Source organism: Lepus europaeus, chromosome 6 (genome assembly GCF_033115175.1).
Source record: "Lepus europaeus isolate LE1 chromosome 6, mLepTim1.pri, whole genome shotgun sequence".
Taxonomy (NCBI): domain Eukaryota; kingdom Metazoa; phylum Chordata; class Mammalia; order Lagomorpha; family Leporidae; genus Lepus; species Lepus europaeus.
This window is the reverse complement of record NC_084832.1, coordinates 71379227-71396934: the sequence shown is the minus strand read 5'-3', so window position 1 is coordinate 71396934 and position 17708 is coordinate 71379227. Positions and strand designations below refer to the sequence as shown.

The window sequence follows — 17708 nt, the reverse complement described above, 5'->3', positions numbered from 1 at the left end:
CCCATCTGAAGCCAGGAGCCAGGAGCTTCTTTCTGGTCTCCCATGTGGGTGCAGGGGCCCAATACTTGGGCCATCCTCCACTGCCTTCCTGGGCCACAGCAGAGAGCTAGACTGGAAGCGGAACAACCAGGACTAGAACCCGGTGCCCATATGGGATGTCGGCGCCGAAGGCGGAGGATTAACCAGATGAGCCAAGGCACTGGCCTATTGATATTTAAAACTAATGTTTTGGGGGCCAGCACTGTGGCACAGTAGGTAAAGCTGCCATCCGCAGTGCTGGCATCCCATATGGGCACCAGTTCGAGTCCTGGCTGCTCCACTTCTGATCCCACTCCCTCTTAATTTGCCTGGGAAATCAGCAGAAGATAGCCCAAGTATTTGGGCCCCTGAACTCCCATGGGAGACACAGAAGGAGCTCCTGACTCCTGGCTTCAACCTGGCCCACCCTTGGCTGATGTGGCCATTTGGGGAGTGGACCAGCAGATGGAAGACCTCTCTCTCTCTCTCTCTCCTTTCTCTGTAACTTTGACTTTCAAACAAATAAATAAATCTTAAAAAAAAAAAAAAAACTAAGGTTTTTCCTCTGTAAGATGTTACTACATATATGAGGGTACTTCAAAAAGTTCATGGAAAATGGAATTAAAAGATTAGTTTGGTGTAAAAAATATAAGAGGGATCTTCAAAACACTGATGACAAATGTGCATTTAAAAATATGCATCAATCTCAAATTTTTTGCAATAATTAATTTTTTTTAAAGTTTATTTAATTATTTTTTATTTATTTGGAAGGCAAAGTGACAGAGAAAGAGACAGATTGACCTTTGGTCCACTGGTTGATTCCCCAAATGCCCACAAATCGGGGCTGGGGTAGTCAAAGCCATGAGCCAAAAAAATCCATGTAGCTCTCCCATGTGGGTGGCAGGGACTCAAGCCTTGAGCCATAACCTACTGCCTACCAGGGTGCACTTCAGCAGAAGGCTAGATCAGATGCAGAGGTAGGATTTGATCCTAGGCACTCTGATACAGGATGCGAATGTCACAAGCAGTGTCTTAATCCACTGCTTCAGAATGCCTGCTCCTTCGAACCTCATTTTTCCCCAAACTTTTTGGAATGCCTTGCAAACATCTAGGCCTAAATTTGCATATAGCAAACTTCCTCATTAAAAATAATTTCAATATACTATATTTTTTTAAGATTTAATTAATTTATTTGAAAGACAGAGCTACAGAGAAGTAAAGACAGGGAGAGAGGTCTTCCATCTGCTGGTTCACTCCCCAGATGGCCGCAACGGCCAAAGCTGCGCCAATCCGAAGCCAGGAGCCAGGAGCCAGGAGCTTCCTCCGGGTCTCCCACGTGGGTGCAGGGACCCAAGGACTTGGGCCATCTTCCACTGCTTTCCCAAGCCATAGCAGAGAACTGGATCGGAAAAGGAGCAGCCAGGACTAGAACTGGTGCCCATATGAGATGCTGGAATTTCAGGCCAGGGCGTTAACCCGCTGTGCCACAGTGCTGGCCCCTATATATTTTTTTTAACTTAAGTAATCAGTAAGATGGGGAAGCCAATTTTATATTCTAGGCCTGAACAAGAAATCTCAAGCTGTATGTTTCTGACTGTAACCCCGGAACCAGTTAACTTTAAAGTTCAATTTCTGCTACCCTAGGCAGCAACAGAAGTCCCCATCAGGAGACAGTCCCAAAGCAGTCTCATATATGCCCCCCAAATGTCCTCAACACACTACAGTGAGGGCTTTGGAAAACAGATGGTCAGTACTGCAGTGGATGCTAGAGGGACTTAAAACTCACTTTCCAGCAAAAACAAATTAAAATGAAACTCCCAGAAAATTGACTTTAGCTGAGACTAACCTAAACCTTAAAATATACAACACTGCAGGTACTCCCAACCAATGAGCTTCTTAGGGGAGTTCAGCCTGGGAGAAAAGAAATGCATTCTTCTCACTTTGGAGGATGGCAGGTGTAGCTCCAAAGTCCTGATCGTCCATCGGAGATGATAACCCAAAATAGCACACTCCATCCTCAGTGACATGCCACAGTTATTCTTAAGCTCCTTTCCGGGTGGGAGGGAAGTTGTGTGTGGGGGAGGGGGGGGGAAGCCATTGTAATCCATAAGCTATACTTTGGAAATTTATATTCATTAAATACAAGTTAAAAAAAAAAGAAATCAGCTAAAATATTTCCATCAATTCACAGCTTCAGTAAATCAAGAAGATGATTTAACATGTGCTCTGAGCTTCAGTAGAAAATTTTAATTTGACATTTGAAAATGTAAGCTAAATCACTTGTATCCACTGTTTTTTTACACCCATTGCAAACAAAATTAAAAAGTGTTGTATTCGCTTTTACAATATAGATATTGTGCCAAATCATAACAGTAAACAACATGTGTATCAAGAGAGAAGGGTTTAAATATGCTTAGAGAAGTTAATTAGAGCCGTCCCAGAAAAGATCTGCTTTCAAAAAGGAAAAAAAAAGTGCCATGATTACCAATAGCTACAGAAAATCTCCTTTTTCCAGTACAACTAACTCTTATCACACCCTAAAATCCTCATTTTTTCATTTGGGAACCTTTGGTTTCATATCTTCTATGCTCATCCTCTGCTATAGCTAACCTCAGATGTCATACATAGGAAAGCGTACCACTTTTCTTTTTTTTTTTTTTTAAAGATTTATCTTATTTATTTGAAAGACAGAGTTACAGAGAGGGGTCCTCCATTCGCTGGTCACTCTCCAGATGGCTGTAACGGCCGGAGCTGTGTCGATTCGAAGCCAGGATCCAGGAGTTTCTTCTGGGTCTCCCATGTGGGTGGAGGGGCCCAAGGAACTGGGCCATCTTCTACTGCTTTCCCAGGCCATAGCAGAGAGCTGGATTGGAAGTGGAACAGCCAGGACTCGAACCGGTGCCCATGTGGGATGGATGATTCAGGCCAGGGCTTTAACATGCTGTGCCACAGCGCCGGCCCCCTAACTTATAAGATGAAGATATATTCTAAGTTATAAGAGGAAGATATTCTAATTTTTGAAACTCAAGGGTGAAGCAAATTATTTTTACCTCAGATTAGAATTAGATATTAAAAACCAAAAGGGGAAAAAAAAGACATTTTGTGATACCTAGTTCATAGATTCCTACTGATGACTATTACCATTTCAAAAAAAAAATTCTATAATAATCACCTAAAGTTAATGGCTACAATTATTATGGCTCATTTACAAGCATCTTTTGAGCTTCATGTTTATACTAAGCCAACTATTCAACTGTCAGAAGATACAGAGAAGATGTAGTGACTGATTCATTTACGCCAGCTACTAGGATTTCCTTAGCATGGCAGACACCTATCATCACAGTTTGCTTCTGAATTAATTTTGTGAATACAGCAGTTCCCCTTCCCCCTTACTTGGGGGCATTTTTCCAAACCCACATCGGGAGCCTCAAACCAGAGAGCACTAAACCCTATAAATATATGTTACTTGTATGCTTTTTCTTATACATACATGCCTATGATGAAGTTTAGTTTATAAGTTAGGCATAGTAAGAAATGAACAACAGCAACTAGAAAACAGAACATTTAAGACAATATACTACAATAAAAAATTATGAGAATGTGGATTCCCTCCCTGCAGAATATGGAATTTTCCTTTTAATGTTTTCGGCCTATGGTTGACTGCAGGTTAACTGAAACCCAGGAAAGTAAATTGGGGGATGGAGGTCTACTGAACCTCAGCTGAGTGAGCCCTAGTGTTTTCCATTTTAGGAAAACAACAAATTGTTCACGCTAGCATGCTAGGAATGGTAGATTTTATAAAGTGCACAGCCTATGAGAAATGTCTGCAAGATAAAAATAGAACATCCCCGAGTCTTTACTATGAAAGTATGCTACTATATCGTGCAGATCCTCAGTGTCGAAGAGCAGATAAGACAGGATGTGCACCTCTTTTCTGCTTAGAGAGCAATACAGAGTTATCATAGCCATATTTCAGTGTAAGGAGGTGGACCATTAGGAAGTACTTTATCTATGTTCTTTACAGAATAAATTACCTGCTTAGGCACTAGCTGGCATAAGATTCGCTGTTCTTTATGTTTCTAAGGATTCAATAATCACAGATTTAGCAACTCAAAATAGCCAGACTTGCTTTTCCATGAAAGGATTCAGGAGATATGCAAAGACGTCTTTGTAGCAAATCTTACACTGTAAGGGCTTATTGTAATCCCTTGAAAAGAAAAGTCACATTCCAAATGACCTATGGGAGTAGTTTCTTGGCAGGGTGGGTGAATAACCAAAGCCCCAGCATCCAGAGCCTGGACTGCCACAACAGGAAGAGAGTCAGGTGCTGCAAATCCTCCCACAGGAAATGGAGAAAGGGGACATAATTTTAACCCTCAGCCAGCAAATGCCCTCTTCCTTCTCTGGGGGCTCTTCATTAAGGCCCAAATTAACAAGGCATCACTGGAATTAAGGCACAGTGAGAGTTCCCGTGAACTCCCCAGCCATGCTGGCAGAAAACCTGCTGTCACAAGAGCAGAGTCACCCTGAAATCGAGAAGGAGAAGGGGAAAGGTCTGGTAACCAAATGGGAAGCTCCACGGCCCCTGAAGAGGGAACAGCGTGGAAGTCATGAGCAAGGGCTTGCTCACAAACAGGCAGCTCAAGAGTCACCACAGCCATCTTGGACAACTGCAGCTTCCTGCAAAATCTCTCCCATATGGTACAGCATTTGCAATGTGTTTATTTTCTTATGTCAGCCTAAAAAAAAATCCCAAAAAAAAATTAGTACTGAAGGATAAACCCAAGAGGCAAGTGAACAAAGAGGCAGAATGGTGGTAGAACAAGTGTGGACAGCATGAGGTCTGTGCCCTCCCATGCCCAGTGCCTCTGGGTAACAGATTAACAGTAGGCACAAGCCTCCACACTTACCATCAAAAACTCCAGCATCAACTCTTTCCACCCTACAGATATACATGCAGGCCATCTGAAGGCAATCTGAAAAGCCATCCCTGCTTGCACATCTCTACCCATTCACTCAAAGCATTCAAGCTTTTCAATTTTAAAATAATCTCACTTCCTTAATACAAAAAAATTACAAAATACTTTATAGGGCATCATATTTCCCATATTGGTTAGAGTTTATGCAAGACTTCAGTTAAACTGAATTTCCCATATTGTTTATGGAGACCACGGAAGGGCTTAGTGCAATTTTTTTTTTAAAAGACAAGTGATCTTAAAGGTGATGTCTTACGGACAGCATATAGACCCTAGTAACACCTGGGGCAGGGTTACATGGTAGCAGCATGGAGTGCCATGCCTCCATGGCCAAGCATCATCCCACAGCAAAGACTGTAGGGCAATAGCTATGCTCAAAGCTTTATCAAGCCTTAGTCCCTGCCAGGGCTGTCAAAAAAATGTACTCTAACAAACTGCCATTGGGGCAGTTTTCTCTTTTGAACCGAAGCGATTCTAAAGACTCCCAGGGTTCATGAGGCAGCATCTTTGCTCCCACTGGGAACCCAAGCAAAAAGTGTTTATGTTCTTTCTACTTTATCATCCAATTCGTTGCAGGGTTTCACCTCTCCTGCTATGAAGAGAGCACGCCACAGCAGAGGAAACACTGCCACAGCCGACTGCATGCTTGACTGAAAAACAGTTGAGTACAACAGTCAGCAGAATGACTGCAGGGGGTAGAGGGAATAAATATATCAGAAAACTTTCAGATGATATTCCTTAGGCAAAGTACTGCCTGGAAAATTCTTTCTCAGTACATTTACATTTGTTTGTTGCTTAAACAGCCTGCTGTGGCACAGTGGTAACAGCAAACTCAGGAGCCAGACTGGTTCAAATCCCAACTTTCCCATTTATAGCTGTGTGGTGCCAAGCATGCATTTATTTATTTATTTGAGAAGCAAAGAGAAAGAGACAGACCTACGGGGAGAGGGAGAGAGGCTGATAGAGAGCTTTCCATTGCTAATTTACTCCTCCAATGCCTGCAACAGCTAGAGCTGGGCAAGGTTGAAGTGAGGAGCCAGTTCAATCCAGGTCTCTCAGATGGGTGGCAGATCCCACTTACTTAAGCCATCACCTGCTGCCTCCCAGGCTGTGCATTGTCAGGAAGCTGGAGTCAGGTGCTAGAGCAAGAAATCAAACCCAGGCACTCTGCTAGGCGACTTAAGTGCCTAAACCAGCATTCTAAACAGAAGGCCAAACATCCATGCCTTAGGAATGCCTGTAATAAGTTCTGTGCTTGGTATCCTCATCTGTTACTGTTGGGTAATAATTGAACTGTTGTGAAGATTAAATGTGCTAATACACACAAAACACTCAGGACAATGCTCAATAAAGTTTTCAATGTGATTATAGCTTAAGAATACCTTTCACGTGTATTATCATAGTTGATCCCACAAGCACTCTATGAAACAGGCACAATCATTTTATCCATGTTTTATCTATCAATATGATAAGACTCAGTTTTCTAAAAACAATTTGAGGCTGAGACAAGATCTGAATTTTGGTCTTTGGACATTAAATGTGGGATTCTTTCCCACTATACCAATAAACTACAATATTGACTGACTCTAGATGAAAAATGCCATAATACAATATTGACTGACTCTAGATGAATTCAGAAAGGAAGAAAATGATGGAGAACATCATAGCACCTATGACAGGAATTCATCCTTGGAATAAAAATAATTAAATGATCAATTGCTGGCAGACTATAGCAAAGCAGTAAAAGTCAATTTTTAGGCACAATGTGTAGAATTTCGAACCACCAAAATTCTGAAGTGAAGGGGGAAGAGAAAGATATAAACATGTAATCTTTTTTCTAAATTATATTTTTTATGAAAGTAGGTAAACTCCATCTTGAGAAAACTCAACACATGAAAGTACAGAACTACAAGATGGTTGAGTAACTCATCAGAAATGGAACCAGCAAATGATTTATATGTTCAGATGTGAAGATTACCACTTTATTGCTACCAAGATTGACAAGCCAGCAGTGGGCTTTCCAGTCATTGTCACACTGATGACATTCAAACCACAGCCACCTAGATCTAGAAGTCTCAGAATCTCACTCCTCAGAATGTTTACCCCCGTGCAAATTTTATGAGGTAGACAGAACACTGGCAAATATAAATGAGCAACTGGAACATATTCCCCTTCCACAGTGGATTTTATTTTAAAGCATTTGAATGGAACCCTAGAGGAAGAATTCTTTCATGACTAATACTCTTTCTAGTATTAGCATTCATTTCTAATTCATAGAGTTTGCATGTGTTTGCCTTCAAGAACTTGTATGAGTCTTCTATTTAATAAGATCAATCCTTTAGCATATGCATCTAGTTTTGATTTTAAGATGAACATTACTTAAAAATAATTCAAATTACTCCTCAAAATTTAAAAGGGGCACTTTTATAGAGCCATATGAAAACTAAATTTCAAGGAGAGATAACATGATAAAAAGACAATGTTATACTGAATGGCAAGAAAATCACATTGTACGTATCAGTTTTTTTTTTTTTTTAATTCAGCTCAACATCAGAGTTCTGCCAAATCTTTACAAAAACCCACACAAGTCCTTGAAAGGTAACAGTTCCTTGGGGATCATCTGACCAACTCACACTAAAATGTCAATCCACCTAAGTTAATTGATGTCTATCCCATACCCCTAGAAACTACCCTTTCATGTTAATTCTGAAACCATGTTTTTAAGATGAATATGTATAATTCTCATGAAATATGCCTCTTTGAAACTATCCAGATGGAAATATACCATTCCTTAGAAATGTATTTTAAAAACCCTAAAACTTAAATAAATCTCATTAGTGAACACCACTGAGACATATTTAGGTCAAAGAAATGATTTTCCTCTAGAGATTTTCTTCTGCTGGTCACAGTTTCTTGCAACATTTCAATCAAGCTTAAGGTTGAAAGATATTTAACAAAACTGAAAACAAATGACTGAAAAGCATTATTAAGTAAAGAGCAACCGAAAGATAGAAATCCCCAAGTAATCACTTAATCTTCTAAAATAGCCTTTTTTAGTTTCTTACTTTATTTCCATGGTTAATCCTGCCCACTCTAACCCTAGACTGGCTTAATGTCAACAAGTATCTATGACTTCATGACCCAGCTCCATCAGCAATTTGAGAAAATGTAGGCTTCAGGTACCCACTGCATGCCACCTTTACCCCAGGCAACTGGTTCTTGCCTGTAAGGTCGAATCTGCATCGCCACATCTCTCTTACCTGTTTCCCATCCAGCGTGTACAGGCGCTTCACTACTCCCGAGTCCAGCTTGATGGCATCGGTTATATCAGTGAGGACCTGCTCAAACGAATGAGCTGTTTTCTTGTTCAGCAGAATCCTAACAGCTTTCCGAGGCTTCACTCCGCTTCTGATGATGGTGACCAGCTTGGGCCGGATGAAATCCTTATTCTCCCTCACCTCGGAAGGGCTCCCTTTGGCAGTGGCCAGTGAAGTCACCGCCCGGGAAGCAGAGGTGGTCTTGACGTTCACTGACCAGTTGGGATTCACATTCTTGGTGTACTCCAGTTTCTTGAAGGGCTCTATAGAGCCACAAACATAACTCTCTCCTAAGAAAGAGGGAGATATTTATATTCACACTACAATAAATGCATTTCTTCTTTCCTACTTAGGCTTTGCCTTTCCCTTTCTACTTAGGTGACTTTTAAAACAATGGAAGCATACATCAATAATTAATGAAAAAGATCGATTTCTATCTTCTAATCTGGCTCTGTCAGCAACAGATTGGCATACTGGAGGGAAAAATCATCCCTCTCTTTCTTCATTCTCAGATAGGTAACAGAAACACTGATACGCCTAAGTCCCAAACAGGTACAAAATTGAGTTACAACTGCAAAGATTTCTTTGAGATTTATGGATTTTTTTTTTTTTAGATTTTATTTATTTGGAAATATGAGTTACAGAGAGAGAGAGAGAGAGAGAGAGAGAGAGAGAGATCTTCCGTCTGCTGCTTCATTCCCTAGATGGCCGCGACAGCCAGTGCTGCGCTAGGCCAAAACCTGAAGCCGGGAGCTTCACGTACGTCTCCCACGTGGGAGGCAGATCCTCCGCTACTTTTCCCAGGCCATTAGCAGGGAGCTGGATCAGAAATGGAGCACCTGGGAGACAAATCAGCACCCATATGGGATGCTGGTGTCCCAGGCAACAGCTTAACCCACTATGCCAAAACACCACCCCTGCGTTTAGATATATAACTTTTCAGAAAACTTCAAAATTAAAGGAACTTATATTTTCTATCTGAGATAACTTAAAAACTAAAAAGGCTCAGAATACTGCTTTATTAAAAGAGCTATATAAGTTATAAATTTGATGAGACTTTATGTTAAACATTTTGTGAAGTTAAGTAAAATTCCAAAAACAAGCAAAATAATTACCTTTCTTTTTCTACATCTTTATAGTACTGGCCATGAAGAGCTACACATACTAGAAATTCATACTTGCCTATACATAAAAGGCTTTAAGAGTGTTCAACATACAAGCCATAGCGTCATAATCTGACTCCAAAATAGATATAATTTTTTACTAAAATTACTCAACAGAGAAGCTTTTTAATGAGAATATCCAGATTCTTATGTAGATATGTATCACACACAAAAGAAAGTAACATATGTACCAACAGATGACAAACTGTAAACTGACTGATTATAAATACATTTTTCAGAAAGTTAGCTAAAAGCATTTTCAAATTAAAGACTTCATAGTGGCGTTTTCATGTCTTAAGTCTTTGCACCTGAGGAGATAGAAATGCTTACAAAGTCTTCATAATCAGAGGTAAAGGGACCCAGGCCTAATCCAACACAGCTCATTTACTTTTATCTAAATCCTTGTCATATTTGAAAATTAACAGTGCAAACTAAACATCCAAGGCTACAGGGTAAAACTAGGGTTTTACAAGTTAAAAATAAAAGATATACATGTTATTATTTATTTATTTTGCAAGTGGTTTTGAAATGCACTCTCACATATACACATATAAATAAACCATCACCTGCTGCCTTACAGGATCTGCACTGTTGGGGAACTGGTGGGAAACTGGAAATAGGGCCTAGGGCTGAGTATCAAACCTAGACTCTATGATGTGAGGTTCAGACATCATAGTGGTGTTTTAACTGCAAGGCTAACCTCTCACCCCATGACTACTCTTATTATAATCATAATTGTGAACTAGAGATATGATCTCTGTATTAACACAAAGTTGAATGCATTTTATGATTTTGTGAAAAACAGCTTTTCAATATAAGTTTCCCCTCAGTATCCACAAGGAATTAATTCTAGAACCTCACAGTTACCAAAATCTGTAGATGCTCAAATTCTTCATATAAAATGCTGTAGCATTTGCATATAATCTAACCTATACTTCAAATCATCTCTGGATCATTTATAATACCTATTACAATATAAATGCTATGTAAATATTTGTTACATTGCATTGTTTAGAGCATAATGACAATTAAAAAATCTGCATTTGTTCAGTAAAGATACAACTTTTTTTTTTTTTTAATGTTACGGGTCTGAAAGTGATTTAACCTGTGGATGTGGAATCTGTGGATACAAAGGGCTGACTGTAATGTGCTAATCTCCTTGATTATTGTAAATTAACAAATATGATTGTTCTGAATGGGAAGAATACAAAGTCTTGGTTTGGTCAAATAGGTCTGGAGATCCAGTGTTTAATCTCTTGCATGGTGGGACAAACAGTTAAAAAAATAAATTATAACCCTGTTTAGTGAATCATCTATGGGTTGCATTCAAGTTTTGACATAAGGTATGCATGTTAAGGTTCACTCAAAAATAACAAGACCAAGACTTATAACTACTGAAACATATTTCCTCTTTTATATACTAAATCACCTCAAAAATCTTGTTGTGGGCCGGCGTCGTGGCTCAACAGGCTAATCCTCCGCCTTGCGGCGCCGGCACACCGGGTTCTAGTCCCGGTCGGGGCACCGATCCTGTCCCGGTTGCCCCTCTTCCAGGCCAGCTCTCTGCTGTGGCCAGGGAGTGCAGTGGAGGATGGCCCAAGTGTTTGGGCTCTGCACCCCATGGGAGACCAGGAGAAGCATCTGGCTCCTGCCATCGGATCAGCGCGGTGCGCCGGCCGCAGCGCGCTACCGCGGCGGCCATTGGAGGGTGAACCAACGGCAAAAGGAAGACCTTTCTCTCTGTCTCTCTCTCACTGTCCACTCTGCCTGTTAAAAAAAAAAAAAAAAATCTTGTTGTAACTCCTACCATAACAATGAAATAAAAGTGAATATGTCTAAAACAAGATACATTTGCACAAAGCAGCCCAACGTTGGTTTTGAAAGTTTTTCATTACTTATCATTAGGTGAAGTTAAAACAAAGATGGCAAGATTGGAAAGATCATAGTTTAAACAAAATGATATAAAAATCTAGGTGTAACTGGAAATTATGATACATAATGACTTGCTGGTGTGTTATCACATTGCCAGTCTTGTTTTAGTGTGTTCAAGCCAGAAAAGTCTATGATAACTCTGATCTTCCACTTGGAATTTAATCCCCTGGGTGTCCATGACAGCCCATCAAACTGTAAGAACTGCAGAACTAGTATCTGTCTGAATTGCTGTGGCATTTACAAAAGCCAAAAATCAATGTTTGCTTTTAGGCAAAGAAAGAGATAAAGAAAATAACAGCTTTTGTTTTTTAAAAAGATAAGGAAATAAAGCATGAAATTGTGTTTGGATAAAACCAATGCCTCCTAAAATGTCAGAATAGGGATATTTCTTCCTGCAAGATCTCAGTATTTTGAGAAATTTTGAGGATGAAATCATTTTCTGGTAAGCATATTAGATTACATTTAAGAGAGTTAAGAGCTATCCTTTTGTTTTTGTTTTAAAAAATCACCTGTGGTGCCAGCATTGTGGTATAGCAGGTTAAGCTGCCACCTGTGGCATAGGCATTCCTTAAGGGTAACAGCTGTTCCACTTCCAATTCAAATCCCTGCTAATGCACCTGGGAAAGCAGTGGAGGATGGCTCAAGTGTCTGGATCCCTGAAACCCACATGGAAGACCCTGAAGAAGCTCCTGGCCCCTGGATTCACCCTGGGTCAACCCTGGCTGTTGTGGCCATTTGGGGATGGAAGATACTTCTCTTTGTCTCTCTCTATCTCTCCCTCTCTCTAACTCTGCTTTTCAAATAAATAAAAATAAATTGCTTTTAAAAATCACCCATGTATTTTTTTTCTTTTTTTTTTAAATCACCCATGTATTTTTATATCATCACATTTACCATCATTATAAAAGTATGGGGATATATTTTCTCAAGATTTATTTTTTTAAAATCTACAAAATTCAATCCATTTTACCACTAATTCCTACCATGAACCTAGACTTATTCCACTTGAAATAAATTCTTTGGGCATTAGAAAACTTCTGGTAATGTGGCACCAGTTCTCTGGTTGACTGGGCCTGTCAGCTATGAACATGCCCTACCACAAGATTCATAATGGGGGATTCTAGAACTTTGCCCTATTTCCTCACATTGCTGGAGTTGTTTCATTGCCTAACAGTCATGACTTACATATTCTAGTTCTGACACTACAGTCTGAAAATAATCTAATCTCCATCCTTTACATTACTAAACCCGGTTAGTGTCCCCTCCAGGATTCTTTTAAGAACAAGGCGTGGCATATTCCAAGGTATCTTAAGCGAGGGCTATCTGTGCCATATTTCACTTTTCCAGAATATAAACCTCCTTTTTGAGAACTCTGGCAATTCAGTTTCATACTGTGAGTTATGCAAAATCGAGGACTCAGATATATATTGAAACTTCTAAAACTTAACTGAATTAAATTATTTGAAAAATTCTTTACAGAATAAAATATGAGAAGGTGCCTTCTGGACATTTACATTGTATGAGGCAATTCAAATATGCACAGCAACATGTCATAATCTACCTGGAAGGCACTAATTTAAGAAGATGATTTTCGCAGTGTTATTAAAGGCAAGAAAAAATATTCCCCAAAAGGTATCACGGGGCATTCTTCCATGGGCGTCTTTCATCGCATCATAATACACAAGCATTAGTTTACAGGAAATAAATCTGCTCGTCAGACTTGTGGGAAAGTCTCCACTTCTCAAATTTAAGCAACAGGAAAATAACAAAAAGGAGAAACACAGTGAGAGATCCACATTTTTTAAAAATATAAAACTGATACAACTAGAAACTAAAATAAAAGAGGGAAAATCCAGGTACTCTGATATGCAATGTGAGCATCTTAACCACTCAGGCCAGATGCCCTCCCTTCCATGAACATTGTGAAATCGCTGCATATATCCAGGTAGCTGGAGAACAGGAAAAAAAAAAGTCTGATTTGAAAGTAATAGGCTTTAAAAGACTGATTGAAATAACTGGAATTGATGCAACCCCACAGCTGATCCTGAGAGCAGAGGACCCAAGAGGCATGAAAGGAGGAGACCATGCTTAAAATGTGGCAAATGGGAAACAGATCACCATTAGTCCACCCTGGGAATTGCTACAGGCAAGATCCACCAACAGGTGCTTTTTCCGTGGGCAAAAGTTTAAAGAGAAACAAAATACTTACATAGTCCCCAAAGTTTCCCCCCAAAATATTTATTTTCCTTACTCATAAGTTTAAGGCATGACCCCCAAAATATTTATTAATTACAAAGGGGAAGATCATAACGTTAAAGAGAAGTCTCCTGGGCCGGCGCCGTGGTTCACTAGGCTAATCCTCCGCCTAGCGGCGCCGGCACACCGGGTTCTAGTCCCGGTCGAGGTGCCGGATTCTGTCCCGGTTGCCCCTCTTCCAGGCCAGCTCTCTGCTGTGGCCCTGGAGTGCAGTGGAGGATGGCCCAAGTGCTTGGGCCCTGCACCCCATGGGAGACCAGGAGAAGCACCTGGCTCCTGCCATCGGATCAGCGTGGTGCGCCGGCTGCAGCGCGCCAACCGCGGCGGCCATTGGAGGGTGAACCAACGGCAAAAGGAAGACCTTTCTCTCTGTCTCTCTCTCACTGTCCACTCTGCCTGTCAAAAAAAAAAAAAAAAGAGAGAGAAGTCTCCTGGTAACATCACCTTAGCCAACTGGTAAGCAGGTAAACTGCAATGACATATGGGCTTCAGGGACTGCTGAAATGTGCCCTGTGGAAGCCACAATATCACTTCTGTGGAATTGTTGCCAAAAATGCATTAACATCAATCTAATCAGCAGACAAACTCAAATTGAGAGACTTCCTACAAAATAATTGGCTGGTATTCTTCAAACTGTCAGTCACTAAAGACAAGAAACCATGAGAAACAATCTTAACTTGGAAAAAATGAAGGAAATCTAACAACTAAATGTAACGTGAGATTCTGGAACCAAAAAGCGACAGGGATGGGAAAAGTGATGAAAGTCAAATAAAGCCTGTGGTTTAATCACTGTATTACACCAAAGGTCACTTCTTAGTTTTCATCGCTGTTCTGTGACTGTGTAAGACATTCCATTACGGGGAGCTAGGTGAAGGGCAACCAAGAATCTCCTATCTTTGTGACACCTCTGTAAACTCAAATTAAATCCAAAATAAATGTTAAAGAAATTAAGGAAACAGTCTGGGGAAAAAAAAGTTAAGTTGAATAGAACCCCTACCTTACCTATTAGATCAATATACTTCCTATAAAATATTTATTTAATGAAAATATGAAAAGAAAATGAAGAAAAGTTGTTTTGTAATCTCAAAGGACAGAGGGCACAAGAGGCCCTTGTAAATCAAGACATAACTGAAAAGACTGATATAATTGACTATAATGTTTTGGTAAATCTGCATGATAAAATATATAATATACAAAGTCATTAGATAAAGGGAAATCTAGGACAATAACTTTCAATTATTATCATAAATGGCTAATATTTTTAAAAGAAAAAATACTAAAAAGTCAATAAAAAGATCCCAACCCTGTAGAAAAGTGTCCAAAAGCTATGGAGAGACAATATGTAGAACAAGAAACACAAATGCCTTTTAAATGTATAAAAGGATGAAAGTTATAACTATAACAAGATATATGTTTTTCTTTTCTTATTAGGCTGAAAAATGAAAATGTGTGATAAAACATCATCTTATTTAAAGTGTGGAAATAGCCACTCTCAAACATTACTGATTAATCAGACTGCATGCTAGAGCCACCTACCTAGGGATGAATTTTGCAATAGCTATTAAAAGTTTCATGCTTGTATCTGTGTGTCCAGAAATATGACTTCTAGGATTTTATGCTAAAGGTATTCTACTTTAATGATAAAACTAGTCTTCAAACAGTACTTTATACTTTGTGTGTCTGTGTGGGTGCAAACTGTTGAAATCTTTACTTAGTATAGAGTTGATCTTCTGTATATAAAGATAATTAAAAATGAATCTTAATGAAGAATAGGATGGGAGAGGTAGTAGGAGATGGGGTGGTTTGTGTTTGGGAGGGTAGTTATGGGGGGAAGAACCACTATAATCCAGAAGTTGTACTTTTGAAATTTATATTTATTAAATAAAAGTTTTCTGTAAAAAATTTAAAAATAAAGATATTCTCCTATATGAATGGAAAACATATCCGAGGATATTTGCTGCAAAATTTTTCATAATAACTAAGGATTGGATACAACAATAAAAGACTGGTAAAATAAATTACAGTACATGTGTATAAAGGAGTACTATTAAGTCAGAAAAAGAACACAATAGTTCCTGACATACTGATATGAGGTAGTCCCTGACATCCACTGTTAAGTGCACAAAGCACAGTGCAGTACTGTGTGCACATTAAGCTACCTTTTGGAAAAATTATATGTTTATCCTTAACATGCAGTGATAACTCTGAGAGGATACTCAAAAAACTAGTGTACTTGTTGCCTCCAGGAAGTTTTATGGAAAACATGTTTTGTAGCTATTCAAAAATTAATTTTTTACAATTCAATATAGCAGGGAGAAGTATAGAGGATGCCTGTGAATTGGAGAAAGATAGTATACCCTATTCCGAGGAAACAGAAAAACTGCCATAAGAGAGAGGTGATCCAGAAGCCATAGAAAGAGAAAGATTCTCTAATTATGGGTTTACTTCTGAGCAGTGAATTCTTAAGGGGAACCTCAGAAAAAGTCCCTACAGTGAAACTATGGAGTCAGATCACGTCAAAGGTGGCTAATGAGGGGTCAGATGTGAATGGGAACCAAGGAAGAAGGGCTCGTTTCTAACTGTGGGGATCCAATAAACAAATCGACTTATTTCCATCTCGAAAATGACACGTTTGCATAGTTTTAGTGCTAATACTTAAAGGGAAGGATCCAGCCCTCTCCCATCTACATTCACACAAGATCAGTCAAGGAATCGATCAATCAATCAATATTCAGGATTTACATTACATCTTCCTCCTAAGAGTTCAAAGGGCTTAAGTGCTACACCTTCATTTATCTTCAGCAACACTTATACACTTCTAGCAGAATATAAATGGTACAACAATGGGGGTAAATGAGGCCAAGTCTCAAGGTGAATCGCTTGCAGAAATAGGCCTGCAGCTCAGCTTTCAATATTCAGCATCATGATTTCTTAAAACATATTAGGGCTACTTCAAAAGCAAATAATAATACCACCTTGATATACTCTTAAATGTGTGGTGTAAATGTCTACATACACACATATATACATAGACACAATTTCTTTTTTTTTTTTTTTGACAGGCAGAGTGGACAGTGAGAGAGAGAGAGAGAGACAGAGAGAAAGGTCTTCCTTTGCCGTTGGTTCACCCTCCAATGGCCACCGCGGCCGGCGCTCTGCGGCTGGCACATCGCGCTGATCCGAAGGCAGGAGCCAGGTGCTTCTCCTGGCCTCCCATGCGGGTGCAGGGCCCAAGCACTTGGGCCATCCTCCACTGCACTCCAGGGCCACAGCAGAGAGCTGGCCTGGAAGAGGGGTAACCGGGACAGAATCCGGCACCTCGACCGGGACTAGAACCTGGTGTGCCGGCGCCGCTAGGCGGAGGATTAGCCTGTTGAGCCACGGTGCCGGCCATGACACAATTAATTGTATGAAGAATCTTCAAAACGTTCATGGAAAATGGAATTAAATGATAAAATTATTTTGTTGCAATTTTTTGGGAACTGTATATACAAGAGGTCTTCTAAAAGATGAGGGAAAATATGTATTATGAAAAAATGAATGCATAGATTTCAACTTTTTTGTACCAAAATAAAATTATCTTTTAATTCCCTTTTTTCCATGAACTTGTTGAGGTGCCCTTGTGCACACACACCCACTCACTATATAATTTGGGCTTAGAGTCAGCTCAACTAACCCACTTGAACCTCACATAGGCATAATTATCAGTACATAACAAAATAGTGAAAGTGACCATGAAACTGTTGCAAATAAAGAAGCATCACTATAATTCAGAATTTTTAGTCTGAGATGAAGTAAGAAAGGGCAAACTTCAAAAAAATTACAAATCAAATACACTTGTCATTGCACCCATTAAAAGGATTTAATTTGGAACTCAAACATCATCATATTGGAAGGAGAAATGAAAAGCTAATAACATGCATTGACGTTTACATAAAATTAGTATGTAAAGTGAGAGATGTAGCCTAATGATGAATATGAAGCTATGGTTTGCATTTTAACAGACTAAGCAAAAATGTAATTGGCAAAGAAGCAAATCTAAATGA

At 39.5% G+C, this 17708-nt stretch overlaps 1 protein-coding gene across 2 annotated transcripts in view; it reads right to left on the bottom strand.

Moving 5' to 3' along the window:
* Window positions 1–17708, bottom strand: part of DCLK1 (doublecortin like kinase 1) — a 393955-nt gene that overhangs the window by 367427 nt on the left and 8820 nt on the right. For both annotated transcript variants that reach the window (XM_062194372.1, XM_062194371.1), the window contains exon 3: window positions 8255–8601. In XM_062194372.1, the coding sequence (XP_062050356.1) occupies window positions 8255–8601 (347 nt within the window). The remainder of the gene's footprint in view (window positions 1–8254; window positions 8602–17708) is intronic.